This window comes from Maniola hyperantus, chromosome 20 (genome assembly GCF_902806685.2).
Source record: "Maniola hyperantus chromosome 20, iAphHyp1.2, whole genome shotgun sequence".
In the NCBI taxonomy this organism is placed as follows: Eukaryota; Metazoa; Arthropoda; class Insecta; order Lepidoptera; family Nymphalidae; genus Maniola; species Maniola hyperantus.
Genome location: NC_048555.1, coordinates 209,332 through 236,893, shown reverse-complemented (window position 1 = coordinate 236,893; position 27,562 = coordinate 209,332). Strand labels below are relative to the sequence as shown.

Below are 27,562 nucleotides of genomic sequence, written 5' to 3'. Positions count from 1 at the left end.
AAGTAAAGGCACTGATTTTTCGAAAACAAATAAACAACTATGTTACAAGTGCGGCAAGGGTAACCATTCCTTTAAATTTTGCAGGACAGTTCCGAAATTTATTAGATGTTTTTCGTGTGGACGTCAGAACTTTACAGTAAAGACATGTCCAAGTTGTAGTAAAAAGGCGATTAGTAAACCCGCTCCGGACAAAAATTCAAAAAACTAATTAGTAAGAACTGTGCAGAGACACAAGTAAAGAACTTAGTCATTAACAACAAAACATCCCTTTTACCTGACACAGTTCTGTATTCAGTGGATAAACGAGACTTTAGGCCACATTTAAAGGTTTTTGTTGACGGTTTTGAGATTACAGGTTTACTAGATTCCGGTGCTTGCGCGTCAATTTTAGGTAACCAGGCGCACAAGGTTTTTTTGAAATTCGGTTATAAATTGCATAGCAGTGTTGATACCACATTTTCAGTGGCAAATGGAGACAAACTTGATTGCATGGGTTATATGTTTATTCCGATTACTTATAATTCCGTAACTCACATAATAAAATTTTTTGTAGTACCCTCTATAATAGCGGATGTTATTTTTGGCTGTGACTTTTGGAAAACATTTCAGTTAGCCCCTGGCATTTTTGATAATTTAGAATTAATTAAGGCACCTTCTCAATTTTACAATATTTGTGCGATTGATAATGAACAAATTCATACCATCACTTCTTTTGAAAACTTATCATCTCAACAGAAAGAATTAGCCCAATCTGTAGTAAATAAATTTTTAGATATTTCTTCAGAGAAAATTGGATTGGGTAGAACAAAATTAATTGAACATGTTATTGACACCGGTGATGCCTTGCCAATAAAAATAAAACAATATCCACTTTCTCCCGAAAAGAAGGAAGCTTTAAGTAAAGAGTTAGATAGGATGCTGGAAATGGACGTAGTTACTCCGAGTGAAAGCCCTTGGAATAACCCAGCAATTTTAGTGAAAAAGGCAAATGGAGACTGGAGATTTTGCCTAGATTGCAGGAAATTAATTTCAGTGACAAAGGGGGATTCATACTCAATACCGTACATTCCACAAATTCTAGATAGCTTGAAAGAGGCAAGGTTTTTATCATCGATTGATTTAAGTTCAAGTTTCTGGCAAATTCCGTTAGCTAACGACTCTCAGGAAAAAACCAGTTTTACAGTTCCTGGTAGAGGGTTATTCAAATTTAAAGTCATGCCGTTTGGCCTATGCGGTGCACCAGCACGACAGCAGAGGTTAATGGACCAGTTATTTAATCAAAATTTTTGTAGTGATATTGAAAATGGAATAGTATTTTGTTATATAGATGATATTGTTATTTGTTCTGCTGATTTCGAAACCCATTTAATTTTATTAAACAGAGTTCTGGATAAACTAAAAATGGCTCAACTATCCATAAATTTTGATAAATGTAATTTTTTTCGAAACTCTTTGAAATATTTAGGGTATATAGTGGATGAATTTGGTTTACGCACAGATCCTGGAAAAGTTGCCGCAGTTTTGAACTTTCCGACCCCAAAAACTGCACAGGAGGTAAAGATTTTCCTAGGCACTTGTTCTTGGTACAGGCGCTTTATTAGGAATTTTTCAACCATCGCTGCACCACTCAATAGACTAACGAGTAAAGGAAAGAACGCACCTAAATTTGAGTGGAGCGAACAGGCAGAGGTAGCATTTAATACATTGAAGAATGCGTTGGTAACCGCACCTGTTCTTGCGGTACCGAATTTTGAAAAACCATTCAAAATACATTGTGATGCTTCTGCATATGGTGTTGGCGGTATGCTAACGCAAGAAACCGATGGTTGCGATCATCCCATTGCGTATGTCAGTAGGAGCCTAAATAAAAACGAAAGGAATTACAGCGCGACGGAACGCGAGGCTCTAGCTGTGATTTTTGCAGTGGAGAAATTTCAGGCTTATTTTGGTTCCAAGCCAGTCACAATTATCACAGACCATGCATCCCTAAAGTGGTTCTTAAATTTAGAAAATCCCTCAGGACGACTCGCCAGATGGGGTTGTAGATTATCACAGTATAATTTTGTTATCGAACATAGGAAGGGTTGTGATAATGTAGTTCCGGATACCTTGTCGAGACTCATACACGTAGATGTAGTTGGTGATCGTAATGATAACTCTAGTCAACAAGTTTTGGTAGATGACTGGTATGACAAAACATTTAATGGCTGTAAAATCAATCCAGCAAATTTTCCGAATTTTTGTATTTTGAACGATAAACTATATCGTTACAGTAAATGTAAATACCAGCTTCTCAGTGAGTTCGACTGGAAAGAGGTAGTCCACAAGAACGACATCCTTAGAATTATGCAACAAAACCATGCAGATGCAACTGCAGGTCATTTTGGTGTGTTCAAAACTCATCGCAGATTATCCCTCAGATATTTTTGGCGTGGTATGTATAAGGACGTGGTTGAGTACGTTAAGAATTGTGATACTTGCTCTGCGTATAAACACACGACATCAGCCACTCCAGGTCTGCTAGGGAAGCCTAAAGTCTGCGAGAGACCTTTTCAGGTCATTTCGGCTGATTTAGTCGGACCTTTGCCTAGGTCTAAATCAGGATTTACATTTCTTTTTGTGGTGACGTGTTGTTTTTCGAAATATACAATGTTGTTTCCGTTACGGCGTGCCACAGGTGCCGCTGTTGTTAAAGCGCTAGAGAATTTTGTATTTTTGAACCATAGTGTTCCAGAGACTGTGATTGTGGACAATGGGTCCCAATTTACAGGATCTGAATTCCGTAATCTCATTAAGCGTTATAATATTCCGAAATTACACTACACACCACTGTACACTCCGCAAGTTAACCTTGTTGAGAGGTACAATAAGGTTGTTATGACTGCTGTAGCCGCTTTTGTGAAAGATAACCACAGGTCCTGGGACGAAAACCTGTACAAGGTCCAGTTCGCCATAAACAGTGCGGTTAATGAATCCACTGGATTCTCCCCGTTCTTCCTTGTCCACGCTAGAGAACCGGTTTTAAATGGTTCCTTCTATAAGGACACGGATAAGGAGTACGAGGCCGGAATTCCAAGGGAGGAATACGCAGGAAAGTTTGGAAATTTGGAGGACATATTTGATCAGGTTAGGAGAAATTTGTTTCAGGCTCATGCAGAGTATGCAACGCATTACAACTTAAGGCGTAGGTCTGCAAGCTATTCTGTTGGGGATATAGTGTGGAAAAAGACCTATCCACAAAGCGACGCTACAAATTTTTTCGCAGCTAAGCTGGCACCTAAGTATGAAAAGTGCAGGGTTGTCAAGGTTTTGTCACCTTTGGTTTATGAACTAGTTAGAGTAGCTGACAACCACCCAATAGGCACTTGGCATATTAAGGATATTAAGAAGTAGATATTTGCCATTACTTAGTTTGGTCTAAACTGTTTGAATATTTAAGTTATCAATATTCAATTAGGAATTTGAATGAGTGTAGTGATGTTCTGAGTTAACAGTTACATTACCATGGTTCAGTTGAGGAGGAATGTAGTGGATGTATGTAGGGATGAATATGTGATGATTGGAATGTTTGTGGTAGACCAACCGGTTGAGAAAGTAAAAATGCAAATATCGTACTTTGGGGTTTTGTGTTTTGTTTTCGTTTTCCTTCTAGATAATGGATCATTTCTGTTATTTTTCCGATTCTGTTCCGAGATCTATTTTCTAGGAGAGTTATTTCGTTTTTTTTCTCATATTCCGATTTTGATTCGGTTTTATTTTTCCGAATGGGATAGAGAACGGTTGCCATATCAGATGGACCCGTTCACAACCAGATTTTCCGTATTTGTTGAGTAACAAATATTACGATGGTAGTTTAAAAGAGTGAACCACCGTAGGCCTAGACGCATTCTATCAGTCAGCTGAAGAATGATGCCAAGATGTTTCCACTCAAGTGTCTTAGACACCATGAAGTTTTTTTGTATATATTCTTTTTAGAAGTTAGGGTTGTGTAGTTAAGTATAATGTATAAAACCTTACACTGTTTTCAGTATATTTATTTTGTTAGACAATTTTCCTTGTTAGTAGTAGATGTGCGTTCACGCGTAACTTCTGTGTTTTTCTTGTTTGTTTCAGGCAAATTGTTAGTAGTTGTTGGATGACGCTGAGGGCAGCGTGGTTCAACCTGTTGAACCTTTTCGTAGGAGGGGAAGTATTGTGACGTTGTAAATTTTGAACTACTAACTAGCGTTTCGTTTTTAATAAAAATCAATTTTGTTCAAAGTATGTTGGTGCCACCTAGCATCAAGGTGCAGAACTACGCGTGGGTCGATGTTCAGAGTTCATTCGAGCCACAATAGATGGCGTTTGCTTCGTTGTCAATTGTCGTAAAAATAAAACAAAATAATTAAATAAAACCATAATATCATTTGTTTATTGTTAAGTCATTAACAAAACGGTTCTTATAATATATCCTTAGGTTCCGCAAATATTCAAAAATGAATTGGCTTCATGATCAAACTAAATGAGAGCGGCCACACTCGGGTTGCGTCTGGCAACACCGATTGGTGAGATTTAGAATTTTTCTGGAGTCAACATGTGAAGACGAATTTTTTCGTTCCAGGAAAATCTCACTCTTTTTCGCCCATGGCTTCGCCTGGGAAAATACAATTGTTATAAATTTAGTCATCCTAACGTATTTCAATGTTTCATCAATTATGGTGAGTGAAAAATCAAGTAATGTGGATTCGACAAAATGGCGGTTTGGTTAGAGAAAATCCTAATTTCATGATTTCCCTTTCAGTTCCAGTTATTTTACCTTCCCAAATAAATGAGGATAATGGGTTGTGGGTGGACTCCTGAAAACCATTGGTGGCCAGGAGTTCAATAGGTGAGTTGTGTTAGATCGGGAAAATTCCACGTGTCGAAATTTTCACACAGCACAAATTATAATCTTGTTTTTCTTTGTTACAGGGTTTCCGTTTGCGTTTCCGTTTTTAGTTTTCGGTTTTCCGTTTTTTTCGCTTTCGTTTTCCGTATTTATTTCTTTTGCACATTCACGTTGGCAACTTAATTCTATGGATAAGACTTGGTGAAAATCTTTGTAATGAAACATTTCGGTTGTGAAGAATCAAGTTAAATCGAGTTTTGGGAGCTTGGCCGATGCCGTCCAGCTACCTTGCAGTCTTCGCACCTACAAGTAAGCAAATGTTTGTATCCTGGAACAGTTTAGTGAACCTTCTTCGTGTATGTGTACAGTAAGAACCCTGTCTTTACTACTGAGCTTTTATTTTGAAACAATTTTATGAATTTTACTGTGTCATTGTCTATTCCATGCCAATGGCATCTTAAATTTAAAACATAGATTTTATGTACTATCTACCTAAGGCATTCTAATGTATCTAAATTAAGTCTTGGCATTAAGCTAGAATAACTAAGCATTATTAGCCATCACTATGTATTAAGCGACCCCGGTAAAAGTTACATTAAAAACAATTTTGCCTAACATCTAGCAAATTTCATTTATAACACCTCATATACATTACAAGGGAGTCGACGGCTAGCTTCTATTCTTTACTAGGTAGATAGATCAAGTAAGTAAAATTATTTTTTTTTTCCTCTAATCTTTGTAAGGTGGTAGATTATTCCGTATCCGGGTATATTTCTATTCCGCCCAATTTACCACCCTTACATCAGCTAGGGGAAAATTAACCAATTTCCCTCTTCATACCAACATCAAGATATTTTGTGAGCATTTAAATGAGGCATTTTAAGACCTTTCTACACAACATAGCTTGGTGGACTTATTTCATGTTAACCAATAAGTTTTTCCTCGCACATCATATGGACAGAACGGACAAGAACTGATCTCTGCATTATATTCTACTAGATAACTAGACTGTCTGTATGGATATCAGTTTTTGAAATCCCTATAAACAGATTTTATGAGATAAAAGTAGTCTATATCCATTTCTATGATGCAAGCATGTCTGTACCAATTCTTATCAAAATTGGTTATGTGGATGGACCACACCAAGGAAATACAAATTAACTCTGGAAAATAATAAAGAAACATGAAAAAATATATAAATAATAATCAGGTAATATTTACACATTTTATGTTAATTAATCTAATAACAATAACTGTCAATATAAATAATCTACTGTTTCTTGGGCTGATCCTCTGCCGGGTTCACAACCTCTTCAGCGGCAGGATTTCCTCTGAAGTTGGGGAACTGTTCCCACGGGGCACTCAGCTCGAAGCGCCGGAACTCCTGTGCCAACTCCAGTGGCTCCACCACCACGCGCTTCTGCTCGTCGTCGTAGCGTAGCTCCACGTAGCCGCTGAGAGGGAAGTCCTTTCTGAATGGATGCCCCTCGAATCCATAATCTGTCAGAATCCTCCTCAGATCGGGATGGTTAGCGAAGAACACCCCGAACATGTCCCAGATCTCCCTCTCGTACCAGTTGGCGGCTTTGAACACTTCGCACGCCGAGTCGATCGGTGTCAGCTCGTCCGTGTACGTCTTCACCCTGATTCTGGAGTTGTAACGTAGGGATAGTATGTTGTAGACAATTTCAAATCGGTACGGTCGGTTGGGCACATCCATGCCCGCGATGTCGACGAGGTTGGCGAACTGCGCGCTGTGGTGGTCTTTCAGAAACTGAAGCACGGGAATCACGCCATCCGGCGGGATTAAAACCTCCAGTTCGTTGCCGGCCGTGATCTGTACTTTTTGCACGTATTTAGGCATACACTCTGCGACATACTTGCCAAAGTCTATAAGTTGGGACTTCTGCAAAGGATCCAATTTAGCTACAGTTGGTCTTGTTTCGATTTGGGGGGCCGCTTGATCGGATTTTGTAGCGATCTGCTGAAGGCCAGGATATCGGTTGTTGTTCAATGCAATGCGCCCAAGGTTGCGCCCGGCACCTAGGGTGCGTTTTAGAAAAAAGGACATTGTTATTTGTATACTATGCCTGTCCTTACGTAATTATTTTTGTATCGGTTTCAGAAAAGAAAGTAAAGCAAATTGAAAAAACACAAAAATACGCAATGTCAAATTGACGTGAAAAAGACAGCAATTTACAGATTACAGAGAACCATCAGAGAACAGTCGGAACTGGCCATAGAGTAAAGGAGAGTTGCCTAATGTACAAAATCCAAAATCTCATACAAAATAGGTAGTTGCTAGTAATATAGTAGATAATCTATGGGTAGTTGATTGGAAAAATAAAGTGAGATTTGGTCCAACTTTAGGTACCTACCGCAATTGGTTATTTACACGTCAAAATGCTGGGTGAACCATGTTCTAAAGGTGAACCCTGTATATTATAATAAGGCTGAACCTTTGAACCATAGATTATCTACTATCTTTGAACCCTTGCTGAACCGCACTTTTGTTTTGACATGACAGTTGACCCATAGAGTTAAAATGGCGCGTGCGGAGATGGGAGATATTTTATAATTTATAATACATTGACATAGGAATACACCACGTAGTAGTTTATATGTTATTGGTCTGTGGTAGTAGTACTTCCAAGTTCCAACCACCAACTTCTTTGATTTCTTCTTTGACCCATCGACATAGGACTACGAACTTTACAAAGTAGTAATGGTAGTACCTACTTAAAAATCTTCATTGTTTATACCGGACTATACATAGATACATACCATACATAGTACTCTTGTGTCTTGCTGTTGCAGTTGCATACCTACTCTTTGGCAAATAATTTGTTGAAAACGCCAAAAGCACAAAAGTTTCTTTTTACTGGTCGGTGAGCCGAAAAGCGAAAGAATTAAGGAAACTAAAAATGTTTTGCTGTATCCTGTAGCTAAGATCTAATATTCTTTAGTACATAAATGTTTAATTAACAGGTAAATTGCTCAAAGTTACTATTTTTTGTAAACTTAACTTCGTTGTTGTTGTTTATTTATTAACAGTTTAATTTCGAAGTTTGGAGGTAGCTAATGAATAATGTGCCTGTTCTAGGTTCTAGTTTACTTAATTTGGTTGTATTTACTGTGTTTTTAATTAGCCTTTCATGTACTTTTAGGGTAAATAGAGATACAATTGAAAAATGGAGCAAGAAATAGATGATTTGAAGTCGGAACTGCGATCGCTCGTGGTGTCAAGTCCGACGCGGATGGATGCGCGGTCTCTGCTGAGGGACTACCGGAACATGGTTGGCAAGCACTTACCGACGGCGGAGTTCGGATACAGGGATCCTATAGCTTTCCTCAGAGAACGTTTTAGTGACTGCTTCTTGGTAAGTACCAACGTAAACAAAAGTCGCACTGAAGCGCGCGACGGCACGGACGCGGCCCCTACGCACACGTTGCAGTTACCTTTTGATACAGTGCCTTGTAATAAAACTAATCTACTTCTTCATGTGCTTCTAATACCTGAAGGTCAGCAATCAGTTCAGTTCTCCAATGGTGTTCATGCCAGCCGGCTCCCTTATGTTACCACATGCTATGACTTCTTCCTTCTTCTCACCCATCTTTTTCCAGCAATTTTACCAAGCTATATTTTTATCATTTTCTGCAGCAGGCAGCAGCTATTATCTACCTGTCACAAAATATGACCCAGGCGCGAGATCTTACACTGTTTGATAATTTGAATTCTGCTAACTAACACTCTAGAAGCCTCATTGTACATATTGCCACTTGAGCATGTTGTATGTGCCTTTGAGAGTAGTAGGTATTGAAATTCCAGTGTTGGATTTAGAAGTAGACAGAGTTTTTATTCAATTAAAGTTTTACATGTACTTTTGAATCATCAAATGAATCCACCACTGGCTCATGCCTTTCCTACTAACTTTTTGGAGTTGTGTGTTTTGAGTAATTAATTATTATCACTTGCTTTAACGGTGAAGGAAAAACATCGTGAAGAAACCTGCTAACTCAAAACTCAAACTCAAATTATTTATTCAGAATTGGTAAAATTTTACGCTTCCTGATTGTTAAATTTTTTTTATTTGTGAGATGATATGATATATGACATTATGCTGAGCTGTACACCCATTTGGGGTGGTGTCACAGATGAAAATGTTACATTTGTACTTTGTTTTTATGTGTGACACCAATAGCAAATAAATGCATTTTCTTTCTTCTTTCTTGCATTATAGTGGTGATAATTAATATGTACTTAAAACTAAAGCTACGAGGGTTCCAAACGCGTCCAGGTCTGAGAAGAGCCCACAACAAACTCAGCCGGGTATTCTTTTTATTATCACCACTTTACAAAATCACTTAGAACTAACACAAAGCCGTTAAGCAACACATTCCCAACCAAGCTTTCTTATCATTCAAATAATCCTTTACATTGTAATAGGATTTTTCATGCCTGAGAGTTCTCCATAATGTTGTCAAAGGTGAGTGGATTCTGTCAGTGGGCACTTGGTCAATGTGGCAGATCAAGGCCAGACTGTTCTCATTCTGAGAGGCAACCTGTAGTAGTAAGATCAAGGCCAAACTGTTCTCATTCTGAGAGGCAATCTGCAGTAGTAAGATCAAGGCCAAACTGTTCTCATTCTGAGAGGCAACCTGCAGTAGTAAGATCAAGGCCAAACTGTTATCATTCTGAGAGGCAACCTGCAGTAGTAAGATCAAGGCCAAACTGTTCTCATTCTGAGAGGCAATCTGCAGTAGTAAGATCAAGGCCAAACTGTTCTCATTCTGAGAGGCAACCTGCAGTAGTAAGATCAAGGCCAAACTGTTATCATTCTGAGAGGCAACCTGCAGTAGTAAGATCAAGGCCAAACTGTTCTCATTCTGAGAGGCAACCTGCAGTAGTAAGATCAAGGCCAAACTGTTATCATTCTGAGAGGCAACCTGCAGTAGTAAGATCAAGGCCAAACTGTTCTCATTCTGAGAGGCAATCTGCAGTAGTAAGATCAAGGCCAAACTGTACTCATTCTGAGAGGCACCCTGTAGTAGTAAGCCAGTGATGGGTTGTTGATGAGTATGTGTAATGTTTAGTTTCAGGGGCCTTCAGCCAATCCGGAGCTGACACTGATAGTCACAGACAATCTGAAGCATGTCGACGAACATGTTCAAAGACAAAAAGTTTCTACCACCAATAAGTAGTAAGTGACTTCAATTTAACTTTTATCTATCTTACTAGATTATGTTCGCCACTTCGTCCGCTTGGACTACACAAATTTCAACCCCCTATTTCACCCCCTTAGGGGTTGAATTTTCAGATTTCAGATATTACTTAAAACGCACATAACTCCAAAAAGTTAGAGGTGCATGGCCGGGATCGAACCTCCAACCTCTGTTTAGAAGGCGGACATCCTTACCACTAGGCTACCACAGCTTTTAAGCAGCTCATAATCATTATTTTGCAGTAAAGGGAAACGAAGAAGTGTACCCGCGGCTATAGTTCGGCCGAGTAAAGATCTGATAGCGGCTACATTCAGCAATGGATGGGGCAACACCAAGAGACAGGTGGGCAGTGCCAGAGAGAACGGGGAGCACACAGACAGTACAGACAGTACTACAGTCAATGCAACCTCAAGACACAACGGTGATCGTCATCCAGTTAGTTCACAGGTAAGCCCCTTTCCATAGTTAACCTTCAACCTGACTCAATTCAATGCTAGTCGTTCTTGCAGTTAACCGCAAGACGCGTAGCAATAGCATTCTAAAAATGCTATTGCTACGTGAGTGAACATACCAGCCTACGCACCGCGCCGCACCCCGCGTTCGCCACCTGCATTAGTGTGAGACGCGACTATTTAACTGCCGGGAACTATAGCTTCAGATGTAATCATAAAATAAAATAAATAAAACATTAGCTATAAGACATTGCTACCTGCCAAATTTTGTGATTTTAGGTCAACGGGAAATACCCTATTTTTTCCTTGACTGATTTGATTTCCTTGACTGACACGACACACAAAAACATCTAAGTGATCCTATAGGGTTCTTTTTAAGTCCTAAAAAACTGACTTGTTGCCTTGACCAAATTATAATGATTGGTGTTGGGTTCCTCAAGGAAAACTGCATTTCTTTTGCAGGAGCAGCACCATGATCGCAGGGACTCCTTCAGAGACGACGACTCGGGGCGCCTGACTGCCTCAAGTAAGTCTTGGAAGCTTTTGCAGGAGCAGCACCATGATCGCAGGGACTCCTTCAGAGACGACGACTCGGGGCGCCTGACTGCCTCAAGTAAGTCTTGGAAGCTTTTGCAGGAGCAGCACCATGATCGCAGGGACTCCTTCAGAGACGACGACTCGGGGCGCCTGACTGCCTCAAGTAAGTCTTGGAAGCTTTTGCAGGAGCAGCACCATGATCGCAGGGACTCCTTCAGAGACGACGACTCGGGGCGCCTGACTGCCTCAAGTAAGTCTTGGAAGCTTTTGCAGGAGCAGCACCATGATCGCAGGGACTCCTTCAGAGACGACGACTCGGGGCGCCTGACTGCCTCAAGTAAGTCTTGGAAGCTTTTGCAGGAGCAGCACCATGATCGCAGGGACTCCTTCAGAGACGACGACTCGGGGCGCCTGACTGCCTCAAGTAAGTCTTGGAAGCTTTTGCAGGAGCAGCACCATGATCGCAGGGACTCCTTCAGAGACGACGACTCGGGGCGCCTGACTGCCTCAAGTAAGTCTTGGAAGCTTTTGCAGGAGCAGCACCATGATCGCAGGGACTCCTTCAGAGACGACGACTCGGGGCGCCTGACTGCCTCAAGTAAGTCTTGGAAGCTTTTGCAGGAGCAGCACCATGATCGCAGGGACTCCTTCAGAGACGACGACTCGGGGCGCCTGACTGCCTCAAGTAAGTCTTGGAAGCTTTTGCAGGAGCAGCACCATGATCGCAGGGACTCCTTCAGAGACGACGACTCGGGGCGCCTGACTGCCTCAAGTAAGTCTTGGAAGCTTTTGCAGGAGCAGCACCATGATCGCAGGGACTCCTTCAGAGACGACGACTCGGGGCGCCTGACTGCCTCAAGTAAGTCTTGGAAGCTTTTGCAGGAGCAGCACCATGATCGCAGGGACTCCTTCAGAGACGACGACTCGGGGCGCCTGACTGCCTCAAGTAAGTCTTGGAAGCTTTTGCAGGAGCAGCACCATGATCGCAGGGACTCCTTCAGAGACGACGACTCGGGGCGCCTGACTGCCTCAAGTAAGTCTTGGAAGCTTTTGCAGGAGCAGCACCATGATCGCAGGGACTCCTTCAGAGACGACGACTCGGGGCGCCTGACTGCCTCAAGTAAGTCTTGGAAGCTTTTGCAGGAGCAGCACCATGATCGCAGGGACTCCTTCAGAGACGACGACTCGGGGCGCCTGACTGCCTCAAGTAAGTCTTGGAAGCTTTTGCAGGAGCAGCACCATGATCGCAGGGACTCCTTCAGAGACGACGACTCGGGGCGCCTGACTGCCTCAAGTAAGTCTTGGAAGCTTTTGCAGGAGCAGCACCATGATCGCAGGGACTCCTTCAGAGACGACGACTCGGGGCGCCTGACTGCCTCAAGTAAGTCTTGGAAGCTTTTGCAGGAGCAGCACCATGATCGCAGGGACTCCTTCAGAGACGACGACTCGGGGCGCCTGACTGCCTCAAGTAAGTCTTGGAAGCTTTTGCAGGAGCAGCACCATGATCGCAGGGACTCCTTCAGAGACGACGACTCGGGGCGCCTGACTGCCTCAAGTAAGTCTTGGAAGCTTTTGCAGGAGCAGCACCATGATCGCAGGGACTCCTTCAGAGACGACGACTCGGGGCGCCTGACTGCCTCAAGTAAGTCTTGGAAGCTTTTGCAGGAGCAGCACCATGATCGCAGGGACTCCTTCAGAGACGACGACTCGGGGCGCCTGACTGCCTCAAGTAAGTCTTGGAAGCTTTTTCGCTCGTCAACCATAGCAGCAGACTGAAATCTAAAGGAACGACAGTTCACTTGATCCTTAACAATGGTTACGTTTTTTGTGCCGAAATTTAAGATCTGATCAGTATAAGAAAAAACATTCTGGCTGTGTGAGGCCAGCGTTACTGTGCTAACAGTGAAGGTGAAACAGTGTTGTTGTCTTTGAGTAGGAGGCCAGTGTTGTTGAGTGACGTGTTGTGTTGTGACAGGCTCCAGCAGCGGCAGCAAGCGGGCACAACTAGAAGAGCTCAAGAAGGAGGTGCTGGATCTGGTGATGGAGCATCCCTCTGGGCTTTGGTGTACAGAGTTGATGAAACTGTATAGGTAAGTGTGTTTGGTGTTGTGACAGGCTCCAACAGCGACATCTATGGATAATCATCATCACCGACCCATCGCCAGCTCACTACTGAGAACGGCGGGGGATTACGTATCTCGCGACGGTGGCGGTGAGTGCCAGGCGACTGACCGCTAATGCGTATGAGCCCTTAGACCTCATTTAAGGAGAGTCGCGTGTGTTGTGGCATCTCGTGGCGCGTGAGGCGGCACTTATCAGCGCACACGTAATCGATGTTGTTCATAGATATGCGAATCCTTACAGCGTGTAGCGTTGCAGAATGCAGGCGGTGGGCGAGTCTGCGTTGTGCGATTTCCAAGTAAAGACTGGCAGAAGGTTCGCTTCATCGAGAATTGCCGCCGCGTGAGACGCGTCGATGCCATCCGCGGGCTCGGCCGAAACGCGTGTAAAATTGCTTCTCCGTAAACACACTCATGCAACGCCATATGTTTAAATTCAGTGCGGGCCTTAGTCCTGTGGAGCTAATTGTGGTTGTGGTCACCAGCGAGCGTCACGGGCGCGAGCTGAACTTCACGCGGTTCGGACACTCCAGTATCCTGAGCCTGGTGTACCGCGTGGAGGGCGTGCTGGTGACGGCGGACAGCGCGCGCGGCGACTGGCTGCTGAGCGAAGCCGCGCGCGCGCCGCCGTCGCCGCGCCCGCTCGCGCCGCGCCTGCTGGCGCGCGCGCCGCAGCGCCCCAAGCTGCCCGCCGACCCCGAGGACGCGCTGCCGGGGATCCCCTATGTGAGTACCACCACACGATACGTACTGTCTGTCAGCGGGCTGATCTCGTCAACCGTAATAGGTGCAGCCTTGACCGATTTTTTATGCTCTTTGGCATAAAAGTGTTGCATGGAAATTCTTTGTCTAGCCTCTTATGCTCCTATGTCCTCCTGGTACTTTATTTATGTAAGCTAAGTTGGTGTCACATCAAAAGGTCTCCCGACCGTCAACTTGCGCAGCGGGTGGATCTATCGACATGTTTTGCGTTCTTTTTCATAAATATTCTTCTTCTTCTTCTTCTTCTTCTCTTAATATATGGCTTTATCAGTCTCAAGTAGCTTGAAGGAGACACCGAGGAGATTGGCCGGTAAAAATGTGCAGTTAAAATCTTAAACTGTTTACTGTAATAGAAGGGTTAATTTATTGTTAGTGACATAATATAACTGTCACATAAAATATTACAACTGGAATCACAGAGACAGACACACACACGGAAAGGACAATAGAGAAACATAAATACACAAATTATAGCTTTAGTTTGTTAATTTTAATAAATTTACATAGATACTTAATATAAGGACTATATACTAACATTAAAACACATTCAACATTTAGAGGACGGGGAATTTTAAGAGGGAGGATATAGTAAAGTTTAAAGGGGAGTTTGGGACAGGAAAAGAGTATGTGGGAGGCTGATCCTTTGTCTAGACCACATTCACACAGGGAGTTGTCACGCACTCTTAATTTTGACAAGTGTACAGGGGTGAAGGCATGACCAATTCGTAGACGGCTTATAGTAGAGGTAACCCAGCGAGCCGATTTTTTTATGAAAGAAGAACCAAGGCCGTCGTGGGATGTTAGGTTGGATAGAAATCGATTCAGCATATTTTGCATTGCAAGAGCTTTCCAAATCAGTTTTTGCTAGGGAACGGAAATCTTGGGGGTGGTTTATGAAATGCTTCATAGTACCCATTTCTATCGCAAGTTTAGCGCTAGCGTCGGCAGTCTCATTGCCAGAGATACCGGAGTGGCCCGGGATCCAGGCCAGTGTAACATTTAGGCCTTTCTGTTGGCATGCATATAACGCCTCTCTGATCCTAAACACAATAGCTACTCTCACCTTACTACGGAAAGGGTTATCCTTAAGAGCTTGTAAGCAGCTTAAGGAGTCAGTCAGTATTAAAGCTTGTCTTATGTTATGGACTTCAACGAAAAGGACTGCTTCTAAAATGCCAATGGACTCTCCTGTGAATACTGAAGTTTCTGGGGGACACTTGAATTTAATGCTAATTTTGTGCATGGTTTTTGTGCATTTGGGATAGTTTTGATGCATCAGTATATATTGTGAGAGAATCAGGCCAGTCGTTTTGTAAAATTTCATTAAATTTATGGTTGGCCTCATTTGTATCTTTGTGAATACCTACATTCCAAATTGGGAGTTTACCAGTCAAACTTTTAAAGGAGGAAGAAAACAGAGGGAGTCTGGGAGATGAGTCAATTGGATGAGGTAGGGAAGTCAATTTGAGGAAACTTTTTAAAAGAAAGGGTTTATCGTGGTTGGCTCTGATAACACAAGACAGCTGCAAAACTTTGCTGATAAAGCGGTCACATAAATACTGGCTTCTTATTTGCACTGGGGGATCAACACATTCAACTTGTATTGGTGGGGGAAGACTTCATGGCGCCTAGTATTATTCTTAAGCATTTGTATTGAGTTTTGTTTATTAATATTAAATGTGGGTATTTCAGTAATGAATTGCAATCTGTCATTTATTGTATTAAGGAGTCCGGAATACCGAAACCGTTGTGGCGACTCGGTGTTTTCTTTGATACATTAAATGCGTCCTGTTGAAAAGCCTTGTACTTGCGCAGTGGGTAATTTGCACTCTCCAGGTCTTCAATTCCATGTAAAAAATCAGGCCAATCCATATTGCTCTGCTGTGGCGTGAGAAACACAGTAATATGGGTAGTGATATACCACGCGTCAGGCTCACGTGTAGCCCGAGTTGTGACGTCGACGTTGCTCCAGGCGCCGGACGTGTTCCCCGAGGACTGCCTGGGGCTGGCGGACAGCATCCCGGCCGCCAGCCTGGCGGGCGTGGCCGTGGAGGACCTGCTGGAGGTGACGGTGGGCGAGGTGTACTCGCCCAGCCACTTCTGGCTGCAACGGCTGGGCGACGAGTACAACATCGCCATGGAGAACGTCATGGACGAGATGAAGTGAGTACCGCCCCAGACACTCGCATCTCTCCTCTCTGTATCACAACCGCCAAATAACTAAACTTTACGTGGATAAAATTATCGTTTTGGCAGATACCCAATACTAAAACTGTCAGAACGTCTTTATTCGTTAGACAAAATGTATCTGGTGCTTGTGAAGCAGTTTTCGGGTTGTGCTACACACGAGTTTATGCTGGCGCTTCCTCTGCTTGAGCCTTGTTGGCTTGTTGTAGCAAGTGGAGAAAGCGCTGGGATAACCAACTCTTAGGCATAACATTTTCTTCTTATAACTCTTTCTTCTTCTTTGTATCCAACTATTAAAACTACACACTCACTTCTCGTTGCTCGCCAACTCGTTTGACTCGTGTCTCCCTAATTGTCGGCGCGGGTCGGATGAGTGCCTTGTTGTAAAGTTCGTGTGATTGAACGTCCGCTGGTGTCCGCAGCCTCTACTACGAGCGCGGCGAGGGGAAGAACCGGCGCCTGTCGGCGGCCGCTGTGCGTGTGGGTTTCTACTGCACCAGCCGCTACGAAGGCGACTGGCACCGCTCACTCATCGTCAGGATCCTCGATGTCGACACTGTCAAGGTAACGCGCGTGTGACTGAGCGTCCGCTGGTGTCCGCAGCCTCTACTACGAGCGCGGCGAGGGGAAGAACCGGCGCCTGTCGGCGGCCGCTGTGCGTGTGGGCTTCTACTGCACCAGCCGCTACGAAGGCGACTGGCAACGCTCGCTCATCAAGGTAACGCGCGTGTGACTGAGCGTCCGCTGATGTCCGCAGCCGCTACGAAGGAGACTGGCACCGCTCGCTCATCAAGGTAACGCGCGTGTGACTGAGCGTCCGCTGATGTCCGCAGCCGCTACGAAGGCGACTGGCAACGCTCGCTCATCAAGGTAACGCGCGTGTGACTGAGCGTCCGCTGATGTCCGCAGCCGCTACGAAGGAGACTGGCACCGCTCGCTCATCAAGGTAACACGCGTGTGACTGAGCGTCCGCTGATGTCCGCAGCCGCTACGAAGGCGACTGGCAACGCTCGCTCATCAAGGTAACGCGCGTGTGACTGAGCGTCCGCTGATGTCCGCAGCCGCTACGAAGGAGACTGGCACCGCTCGCTCATCAAGGTAACGCGCGTGTGACTGAGCGTCCGCTGATGTCCGCAGCCGCTACGAAGGCGACTGGCACCGCTCGCTCATCAAGGTAACGCGCGTGTGACTGAGCGTCCGCTGATGTCCGCAGCCGCTACGAAGGAGACTGGCACCGCTCGCTCATCAAGGTAACGCGCGTGTGACTGAGCGTCCGCTGATGTCCGCAGCCGCTACGAAGGCGACTGGCAACGCTCGCTCATCAAGGTAACGCGCGTGTGACTGAGCGTCCGCTGATGTCCGCAGCCGCTACGAAGGAGACTGGCACCGCTCGCTCATCAAGGTAACGCGCGTGTGACTGAGCGTCCGCTGATGTTCGCAGCCGCTACGAAGGTGACTGGCACTGCTAGCTCATCAAGGTAACGCGCGTTTTACTGAACGTCCGCAGCCGCTACGAAGGCGACTGGCACCGCTCGCTCATCAAGGCAACGCGCGTGTGACTGAACGTCCGCTGGTGTCCGCAGCCGCTACGAAGGCGACTGGCACCGCTCGCTTATCAAGATAACGCGCGTGTGACTGAGCGTCCGCTGATGTCCGCAGCCGCTACGAAGGAGACTGGCACCGCTCGCTCATCAAGGTAACGCGCGTGTGACTGAGCGTCCGCTGATGTCCGCAGCCGCTACGAAGGCGACTGGCACCGCTCGCTCATCAAGGCAACGCGCGTGTGACTGAACGTCCGCTGGTGTCCGCAGCCGCTACGAAGGAGACTGGCACCGCTCGCTCATCAAGGTAACGCGCGTGTGACTGAGCGTCCGCTGATGTTCGCAGCCGCTACGAAGGTGACTGGCACTGCTAGCTCATCAAGGTAACGCGCGTTTTACTGAACGTCCGCAGCCGCTACGAAGGCGACTGGCACCGCTCGCTCATCAAGGCAACGCGCGTGTGACTGAACGTCCGCTGGTGTCCGCAGCCGCTACGAAGGCGACTGGCACCGCTCGCTTATCAAGATAACGCGCGTGTGACTGAACGTCCGCTGGTGTCCGCAGCCGCTACGAAGGCGACTGGCACCGCTCGCTTATCAAGATAACGCGCGTGTGACTGAACGTCCGCTGGTGTCCGCAGCCGCTACGAAGGCGACTGGCACCGCTCGCTCATCAAGGCAACGCGCGTGTGACTGAACGTCCGCTGGTGTCCGCAGCCGCTACGAAGGAGACTGGCACCGCTCGCTCATCAAGGTAACGCGCGTGTGACTGAGCGTCCGCTGATGTTCGCAGCCGCTACGAAGGTGACTGGCACTGCTAGCTCATCAAGGTAACGCGCGTTTTACTGAACGTCCGCAGCCGCTACGAAGGCGACTGGCACCGCTCGCTCATCAAGGCAACGCGCGTGTGACTGAACGTCCGCTGGTGTCCGCAGCCGCTACGAAGGCGACTGGCACCGCTCGCTTATCAAGATAACGCGCGTGTGACTGAACGTCCGCTGGTGTCCGCAGCCGCTACGAAGGCGACTGGCACCGCTCGCTTATCAAGATAACGCGCGTGTGACTGAACGTCCGCTGGTGTCCGCAGCCGCTACGAAGGCGACTGGCACCGCTCGCTCATCAAGGCAACGCGCGTGTGACTGAACGTCCGCTGGTGTCCGCAGCCGCTACGAAGGCGACTGGTACCGCTCGCTTATCAAGATAACGCGCGTGTGACTGAACGTCCGCTGGTGTCCGCAGACGCTACGAAGGCGACTGGCACCGCTCGCTCATCAAGGTAACGCGCGTGTGACTGAACGTTCCGTAGCCGCTACGAAGGCGACTGGCACCGCTCGCTCATCAAGGTAACGCGCGTGTGACTGCACGTCCGCTGGTGTCCGCAGCCGCTACGAAGGCGACTGGCACCGCTCGCTCATCAAGGCAACGCGCGTGTGACTGAACGTCCGCTGGTGTCCGCAGCCGCTACGAAGGCGACTGGTACCGCTCGCTTATCAAGATAACGCGCGTGTGACTGAACGTCCGCTGGTGTCCGCAGACGCTACGAAGGCGACTGGCACCGCTCGCTCATCAAGGTAACGCGCGTGTGACTGAACGTTCCGTAGCCGCTACGAAGGCGACTGGCACCGCTCGCTCATCAAGGTAACGCGCGTGTGACTGCACGTCCGCTGGTGTCCGCAGCCGCTACGAAGGCGACTGGCACCGCTCGCTCATCAAGGTAACGCGCGTGTGACTGAACGTCCGCTGGTGTCCGCAGCCGCTACGAAGGCGACTGGCACCGCTCGCTCATCAAGGTAACGCGCGTGTGACTGCACGTCCGCTGGTGTCCGCAGCCGCTACGAAGGCGACTGGCACCGCTCGCTCATCAAGGTAACGCGCGTGTGACTGCACGTCCGCTGGTGTCCGCAGCCGCTACGAGTGACCATCGTGTACGTTATGCGATACTTAATGACCCATTCTTGCCCTCCGCGGACAATAGTCCTATTCCTAATTTCGGTATATTATGTACTATATTACTGTATTTATTAAATAGCAAATACTGAAAACAACGATTCATAAAGTAGTTTGTAAGCTGTGATCACAATTGTGTTGTTGAGTATTTTCTCTGAGGGCGTGTGGTGTGCGGTGTGCGGTGTGCAGGTGCGGCACGTCGACTACGGCACGGTGGAGCGCTGCGCGGCTCGCGGGCTGCGGCCGCTGCGGCGCGAGTGGGGCGCGCTGCCGGCGCAGGCGCTGCGCGCGCGGCTCGCGGGCGTGCGCCCCGTGGCCGCCGCCCGCCGCTGGCCGCGCGCCGCCTGCGTGCACTTCCTCAGCCTGATCCAACAGAAGCAGCTCATCGCGCGCGTCACGGCGCTGGACTCGCAGGTAAGTCGTCACTGAGCTATGTAGGTGCTTGGATATCTTGTGTTACTTCGACCGTCTGCGATCCATTGTGATCGCCTGCACTTGTACAGTTCCTTGTCAAAACTTGTGGCTCCCAGATACAGCAGCACTTTCCCACTGGAAGTAGAGTAGCTTCCTCGGGTACACCCTGAGGAAGTTGCGATAATCGTAATCACAAGCCTCGCGGTAGTGCAGAAGCTCACCAGCAATATAATTCCCCAGGACGACATGCTGGAAGTGCTCCTCATCGACACGTCCACCGAGGAGGACCGCTGCATCACGACTGAGCTCATCAACGCGGAGCAGGCGGACCCGCGGGCGGACCCCGCGCTCGGGGTAACTACCCTCCCTGCTCCACTCCCCCGCAGCGACTCCGACACGCAGTCCCTGCTCGAGACGCTGTGCGAGGGGGACGACAGCGACATCTCCCGCTCCGCCTCGCAGCTGGTCGGCACTGCGCCTCGGGAGATGGAGCCTTGGGCCTGCGTCAGCGAGAGCGAGGGCTCCGAGGTGAGCGAGGGCGCGGCCACCGGCGTGACGTCCGCCACGCAGTCGGCGCCGCTGGCCAAGCTGCGAGCGCTGCACGCGCTGTTGCGGCCCCCGACCGAACTCAACAGTAAGATGCTGCAGCGCCGCCTCGCGCTCTACCGCAAACACGAAAGTCTTGTTGGCCCTTCGTGACAAGCTATACCTGCCTATGGATAGAGCATTCCTTACCTACTTCAAGCAAGTATGGTCCGTAAAAAACGACTCCTCTCACGCAATTTTAACTCTATGGGTCAACTGTCATGTCAAAAGTACGGTTCCCCTGTGAAATAAAGACTAAAATCGTATGTTTGACATGAAATTTGACACAAAAATATAAAATGGCGCGTGAGAAGTTAAATTTTACGCGTTATACCTACTTACGCTACTCCACTTGGACTAACGGGCAGAGCGAGAGGTCGGACACCGGCACCGCTGGTGTCTGATCTCTCGCACTGATTAGTGCAAGTGCTTCACGTAGGTATTAGGAACGCCAAATCCACCTTTATTATACACTAGATGATGCCCGCGACTTCGTCCGCGCGGCCGTAGGCAGCATCGATACAGGCGTGCGATGTAGCGACTACCTCTGAACGCTACAGTCGCCACATGGACTGGGTCGCGTTGTCTTGGTTGCCACAGCGGGGCGACGTAAATTTCTTTGCAGAAATAGAAAAATATGAATGGTGCTTTTCTATGAAGAATCACGTTGTTGTTCCTTAAAAAAACATAAAAATATCTATATTCAGTGTCATTTAGGGCCTGCGCAGACTGGAGGATGGGACGGCAGAAGGTTTTAAATTTATCAATTAATATTTATCAAATCGAAATAAGGTGTACATTTCAATAGTCGGTGATTGAGCTCGGAACATCGCAGCGCAGTTTTCGCTGGAGCACCGAGCATTGAAATATCTACCTTATTTCGATTGGATAAGTGTTAATTTCGAGTTGATCCTCTGCCATCCCGTACTCCAGTCTGCGCAGGACCTCATGGGACTGGGTGATAGGAGATTCAATTCAATTCAAATCATTTATTCAGAGTAGGTACTTTTATTGATGGTCGGGATACAGATGATAGTGGTGATAATTTTAGTTACGTTAACTTAAAACTAAAGCTACGAGGGTTCCAAACGCGCCCAGGTCTGAGCAGAGCCCACAACAAACTCAGCTGGGTATTCTTATTATTATCATCATCATCGCGTGCCTTCGAAACGAAGTTTGGAGGTCATCATGCAAAAAGCTTCTCTATTTGAAGCCGCCTCTTCTAACTTTGGGTAAGTAAGCCCTGTACAGTGTACACCCCCTTATATCGTCCAACCATTTGCGTGTTTGGCGACCTGGAGCCCTTCTTTTTTTTTAAAAAAAAAAAAAGAATATTAGCCATGTTAAATGACTAATATTCCCCTTTCCTCTCCAATTAAGCGTTAGGCTTGTGCTAGGAGTACGTACGACAATAGTGCAACGGGCGGAGTTTGATCAGTCGACCTTTCGGTTTTCAGTCCACTCCTATACCGGTTGAGCTATTGAGCCTTTTGCCTTCAATTCTTCCTTCCAAAACTAATCTTAATTATTATTTTATACTAGCTGATGCCCGCGACTTCGTCCGCGTGGATTTACGTTTTTCAAAATCCCGCGGGGATTCTTTGAGCCTGTCTTCTTCTTTGTGGCTATACAGGTCCTCGATATCCCTGAATCACTGCGACCGTCTCCGATCTATTGTGTTTGCCTCCACTAGCCTATGTGTTAATCCAGGCCCCAGGGTATAATCCATCTCCATCCCAAGTTTCAACCAAATCCGTCCGGCAGTTTTTGCGTGATTGAGTAACAAACATCCTAACATCCACACTTTCACATTTATAATATTATTAGGATTATCACCATTCCACAAAATCACATCACTTAAACTTATTAGAACAATCAAAGCTGTTAAACAACTCAATCCCAAGCTTTCTTATCATTTAAATAATCCTTTACACTGTAGTAGGATTTCTCAATAAGTTTACGTTTTATGAAAACTTGAACTTGTTGAGAGACATCTCCAATATGTCTTCAGCCCCCCGATTGTGTAAGAAAAACGTATTCATCGTTATCGTAATAGTCGACAAAAATCTGCCCTTTGATTGGTTGATTCGCTGTTTACATTTTGTCACAGCCAATCAAAGGGCAGAATTGGTTAACGATTACGATAACGATGAAAACGCTATTCTTCTTTACGCTACTCTCAAACGCTATTCTCAATCGGGGGCGGATTGAACATATGATTGGTGGTGCGGTGCGCGTTTGTTATATGTTGAAGTTATAATTATGTTGCTTGATGTTATTTCATGTGAAAATCGATATTTTTATGATGTAGAAATTGAAGCTGAGATATCTTGTTACTCCCTAACGCGCGAATACTGGAACGGCACTTACGCTATGTATAATTTTTATGATAGTGTTTTTACGTCCGTCGACTAATTGTTTATTTTGAGGTAAAATAAAATGTTTTGAGAAAAAATTGTTCTGGCATAACATTAATAGTGTAATCTCAAAAGTCGAAAACAGCTATGGCGTAACCACGTCTCAATAATATAAATCTAGTTTTAATTAAATCAAATAATGTAGTAATCAACTTCCTACTTTTGTATGAAGAAAGCACCGAACTGCACCCTCTTAAGGCTTTAAACACAAGAACAATAGAGACTCATGTTTGATTCGCGCGTACAAAACATGGCGCCCAGGCAACAACCAATAGCGGACAGACGCGCGCTATAGTTGGCTGAGATATTTTCGCGCCATATATACTAAACTAGCTTATGTCCGCGACTTATTCCGCGTGGAATACACGAATTATAAACCCTTGTTTATCCCTTTAGGGAATTAATTTTCACAAATCCTTTCTTAGCGGGTGCCTACGTCATAATAGCTATCTGCATGCCAAATTTCAGCCCGATCCGTCCAGTAGTTTGAGCTCTGCTTTGATGAGCTTTTCCTTTATATAGATTTTATATTAAAGTTTATTTTCTATGCACTGTTATAATCAATATCTAATGCGATCCACCCGAAATTGAAATTGCGGAACCGATAAAACTTCGAGGTCTGCATGTCCGCCCCGCGCCCCGCGCCCCGCGCCTCGTCTCTGTTCTGTAGATGTTGTACTAACCGATGTTACCGGGTGGCTTGCAGACGTCGGAGTGTTACCTGTTCCCGCGCTTCGAGGCGCTGGAGAGCGGCGCCGCGCCCAGCTTCGCGGAGGTGCACGCCTACCTGCGCGCGGGCATCGAGCTGGACTGCGTGGACGACTACCGGCGCCACGTGCCGCCCTGCCAGCCGCCCGCCGACACGCCCTCGTCCTCGCCCTCGCCCTCGCCCTCGCCCTCGCTGATGCCCTACTATCGCGCGCAGTCGACGCCCTCGAACCCCAGCTTGTTGGACACACCCTGCAACTACCTCCCCTTCGACACACCCCGAACTCATGCGAGCTCTAACTTTCGCAACATGCCCCAAATGTTAGCGAGTTTCGACTCTTGCGAGACACTTCCGACGTGTGAGACGCCCCTCCCGCATGCGAGCTGCAATCATAGTAACACACTCCTACCGCATGCGAGCTGCAATCGTAGTGAGACACTACTACCGCATGCGAGCTGCAATCGTAGTGAAACACTACTACCGCATGCGAGCTGCACCCGTAGCGAGACACCCCAAACGCAAACTGGCTACAAGGGTAGTGACACACCCCGAACGCACGCCGCGTCCGCGTCGACGAGCGCAGCCGAGAGCGGCGTGCGGCTGGGCCCGGACGAGGTGTACGTGTACATGACGCTGCAGCGCGAGAGCCCGCGCCAGGCGCACGCGTACATGATGGGCACCATCCTGCGCCAGCTCGCCGCCGGCCCGCGCCCGCCCGGCTTCCCAGACGACGACCTCGACCTACGATCTCGTAGCTCCCGTCTTACTGACTGACAATACACTTCACTCTCTGGCTCTAAAAATACTGTTTTCCCTCTTACTACCGTTTTTATAAGTTACGCCGATGTACCTGCGCAGAAATATTATTTTTGAATTGCGAATATCCCGGCCAATCATAGCGAGCATCCGTCCGCTATAGGCTGTTGCCTACGCGCCATGTTTCATACGCGCGAATTATGAGCGAGATAGCACGAGTCTCTGTTGTTCTTGTGTTTGTATCTTAATGTCAAGCAATAAGGTTTGTATTTCATTGGTGTAGTTTTAGTCGACATAAGTTTGCGCTTTTCTGCGCATTTCCGAATCTTGTCGATGTGACTTATAAAGTGGTACAGTACGAGGCCGAAAGTAATGTACATCGGCCTTTAGAACGACTCTGTAGAGCGTTGTCTCGGTCACTCATTGATCTATGACGTTTTGTCGGTCTCCACGACAGAGACATTAATCTACAAATCTGTTATCTCCTTCTGAAGGTCGATGTACATTACTTTCTAATGCGTACTGTACTGCTATGCATATTATGTGGGAGCTAATTCTAGTGCTGGTATTATTCAATAAGAAAAACCAGATTGATATACCGTGTTATTTTTTGTGTAAAGTTTTAGACTTGTGAGTCTAGTCTTAGAGAGAATCCGGTACTTTTAGTGCTTAAGATACAAGTTACATAGTTTGTAAGAAGCGTGATTCTCGTTACTATTAATTATTGAAGCAAACGTTTCGGTTCTCGCATTTTTTTTCCTATTAGTAGTTGTAAGAGCAAGTAAAGTAGTATATTGTAAACAAATATTGTGTCGCTCATCCTGTGTACACAATGTCTTAACTAAAGTAAATTGACAGGTCTAACTCTAGTGCTATCCTTTTCTACAGGGAGTGTTATGAAAGGGATAGCAATACATTTTAATTTGTCATTTTAGTTTGAAGATTGGGTACCACAGAGTTATTGTTGGCACCATTGGATTGTTTCTTTATTCCTTAGAACTTAGGGTTTATTATTGAGTAATTTGCAATGTTGCCAACATAATACTCACGCGTCAAGTTACGATGAACAGACAATAGTTGCATATAACATTATACTTACCTACACATAATACATTAATTGTATTTTTTTCTTAAACTGACATTTTTATACGTACATTGTTTTGCATTAAAAATAATAACTATAGAGTAAATTGTGAGGTTGAAATCTATAGAGCATACTTAAGAAGACTGTTTAAATAAACCGAGACAGAATTCTGTCGGAGACCTACATCTGTCTCGTTTTAACTCTGAGGCAAGTCAAATTATGCTCTATACATCTCAGCTGAGTGAGCCTTGATGCCACGCCTACCTCAGTGAAGTTCCAGTATTTACAAAGAGTTAATTAATAAAATAGTGATACTGACAAATTAGTATAAGGATAAGAAACGATCGTTACTTTAAGATATAAAAGGTCGCAAAGATATCTCAGCTTGTGCTAGTAGTTCTAAGATGTACATTTGACTGTTGTTTTACGATTGTAGCAACGGTATGGGTTGTCACTGATTCTTCGCACCACCAAAAAATATTTGCCATGTTTATCATGTCTGATATTCCCCTTTCCTCTCCAAGCGTACGGTTGCGTTTTCACTGATGCGGAGCTAGGCGGAGTGGAGCGGAGAAGAGCAGTGAAAAGTGGCAAGTGTTTCCATTGAAGCGGAGCAGAGTGGAGCTGAGCTGAGCAAACTAGAGCTGTATTGAGCCTTGTTCCGATTAGTCAAAGTCTACCCTACCCGCCGCTAGGCACCGCAGCCGGCTCGACCCAGTTCTGTCCGGCACGGGGGCCGCGTCTACATATATTTTATTGGAAAGACCGCTCAACTCCGCTCTGATCCACTTACACGGTTTTCACAGATCACTTACAGAGATTTCTAGCAGCGTAATTGCCAATTCACGATCCCCTCCGCTCCACTCCGCCCACCACCGCGTCAGTGGAAACACCCTTAAACTTGTGCTAGGAACAGGTACGACAATACTGCAACAGGTGGGCTTTGAACCGCCGACCTTTCGGAATTCAGTCCTGTCCTTTAACCGTGGATCTATTGAGGCTTTAGTATACGAGGTGTAAGACTAGATATTTCATGCAAGCTGCCTTATATACTAAGGCCATTACGAATTTGCGAACGGGGTCATAAATCATTACGATCAAGGGTAGTGAGAATGCCGCAGAAGTCGTTATCGATAAAGGATGCCGTACGGAGGCAGGTAGTAGACGCAGGTACAAAGTATCAGCGATTTTCATAACCTGCAGTTCTTGCAATTCACGAAGGCGAGTGGCTCATGCTTGTGTTTAAGTCGTATCGGTGTAAGTAACGTACAATTAATGTGTGCGTTTGCGAGCTCTTGCTCTGTATCAACTGTATCAACTATTGACAAATCCTTTTGTTGCTGTTACCCACAACATCAGAGCATCAAGTTTCAGTTGTGCCTGTAAGTGCGAGCGAGAGGTTTGATAAAAATGATTTATGACCCAGTTCGCACGTTATTAATGGCCTTTGTATAGGCATATATGTATTTCATGCAAGCTCCCTTGCTAAGCGAGCGTTTTGACGTTTGATACAAAGTTGTTGATTTGACGGGACTGTTGGTGGGGACGCACCGACGAACGGACACTTTGTTATATCGAGTGGAAGAGCTGTGCAGTGCGTGCGATGGTCAGTGTCGACCTCTAGTCTTAAGAAGATCTTTTGTTATTTTGATATAAGTATTTCGTTGACATTAAGTGAGGAGTTTTGTTTTCTTTTTCTTTTCGAATCGTTAATTAAGTACATTAATGACTTGTAAGTACGTGTACGCAAGTATACTTTTGTTTTTTTTATTGCCATAAATTGTTTCATGATAAACTTATTTTCATTCTTTACCCGACTGCGGCAAAGTGTGTCTGACCTGTATGTATGTCTGTTCCTATGTCCGCTCGTAACTACTCAACGGCTCAACCGATTTTGATAAACGATACGTAATTGGATTCGTGTCGATGGCGCGACTAACACTGGATGCATAAAATGGCGGA

At 46.0% G+C, this 27,562-nt stretch overlaps 2 protein-coding genes across 2 annotated transcripts; one reads left to right on the top strand and one right to left on the bottom strand.

Annotated features, from left to right (window-relative positions):
* Window positions 1-6,053: 6,053 nt before the first annotated feature.
* Window positions 6,054-7,018, bottom strand: ND-30 (NADH:ubiquinone oxidoreductase core subunit S3). Its single transcript, XM_034979166.2, has one exon. The coding sequence runs from the start codon at window positions 6,936-6,938 to the stop codon at window positions 6,138-6,140; it is 801 nt and encodes a 266-aa protein (XP_034835057.1). The 5' UTR covers window positions 6,939-7,018; the 3' UTR covers window positions 6,054-6,137.
* A 677-nt stretch (window positions 7,019-7,695) lies between these two features.
* Window positions 7,696-27,345, top strand: tej (tejas). Its single transcript, XM_069505608.1, has 12 exons — window positions 7,696-7,855; window positions 8,035-8,247; window positions 9,962-10,068; window positions 10,333-10,537; window positions 11,005-11,068; window positions 13,055-13,169; window positions 13,685-13,925; window positions 15,934-16,124; window positions 16,571-16,712; window positions 19,825-20,049; window positions 20,290-20,403; window positions 23,758-27,345. Exons 2-12 carry the CDS (start codon window positions 8,059-8,061, stop codon window positions 24,532-24,534), a joined length of 2,370 nt encoding a protein of 789 aa, XP_069361709.1. The 5' UTR covers window positions 7,696-7,855; window positions 8,035-8,058; the 3' UTR covers window positions 24,535-27,345.
* The last annotated feature ends 217 nt before the right edge of the window (window positions 27,346-27,562 follow it).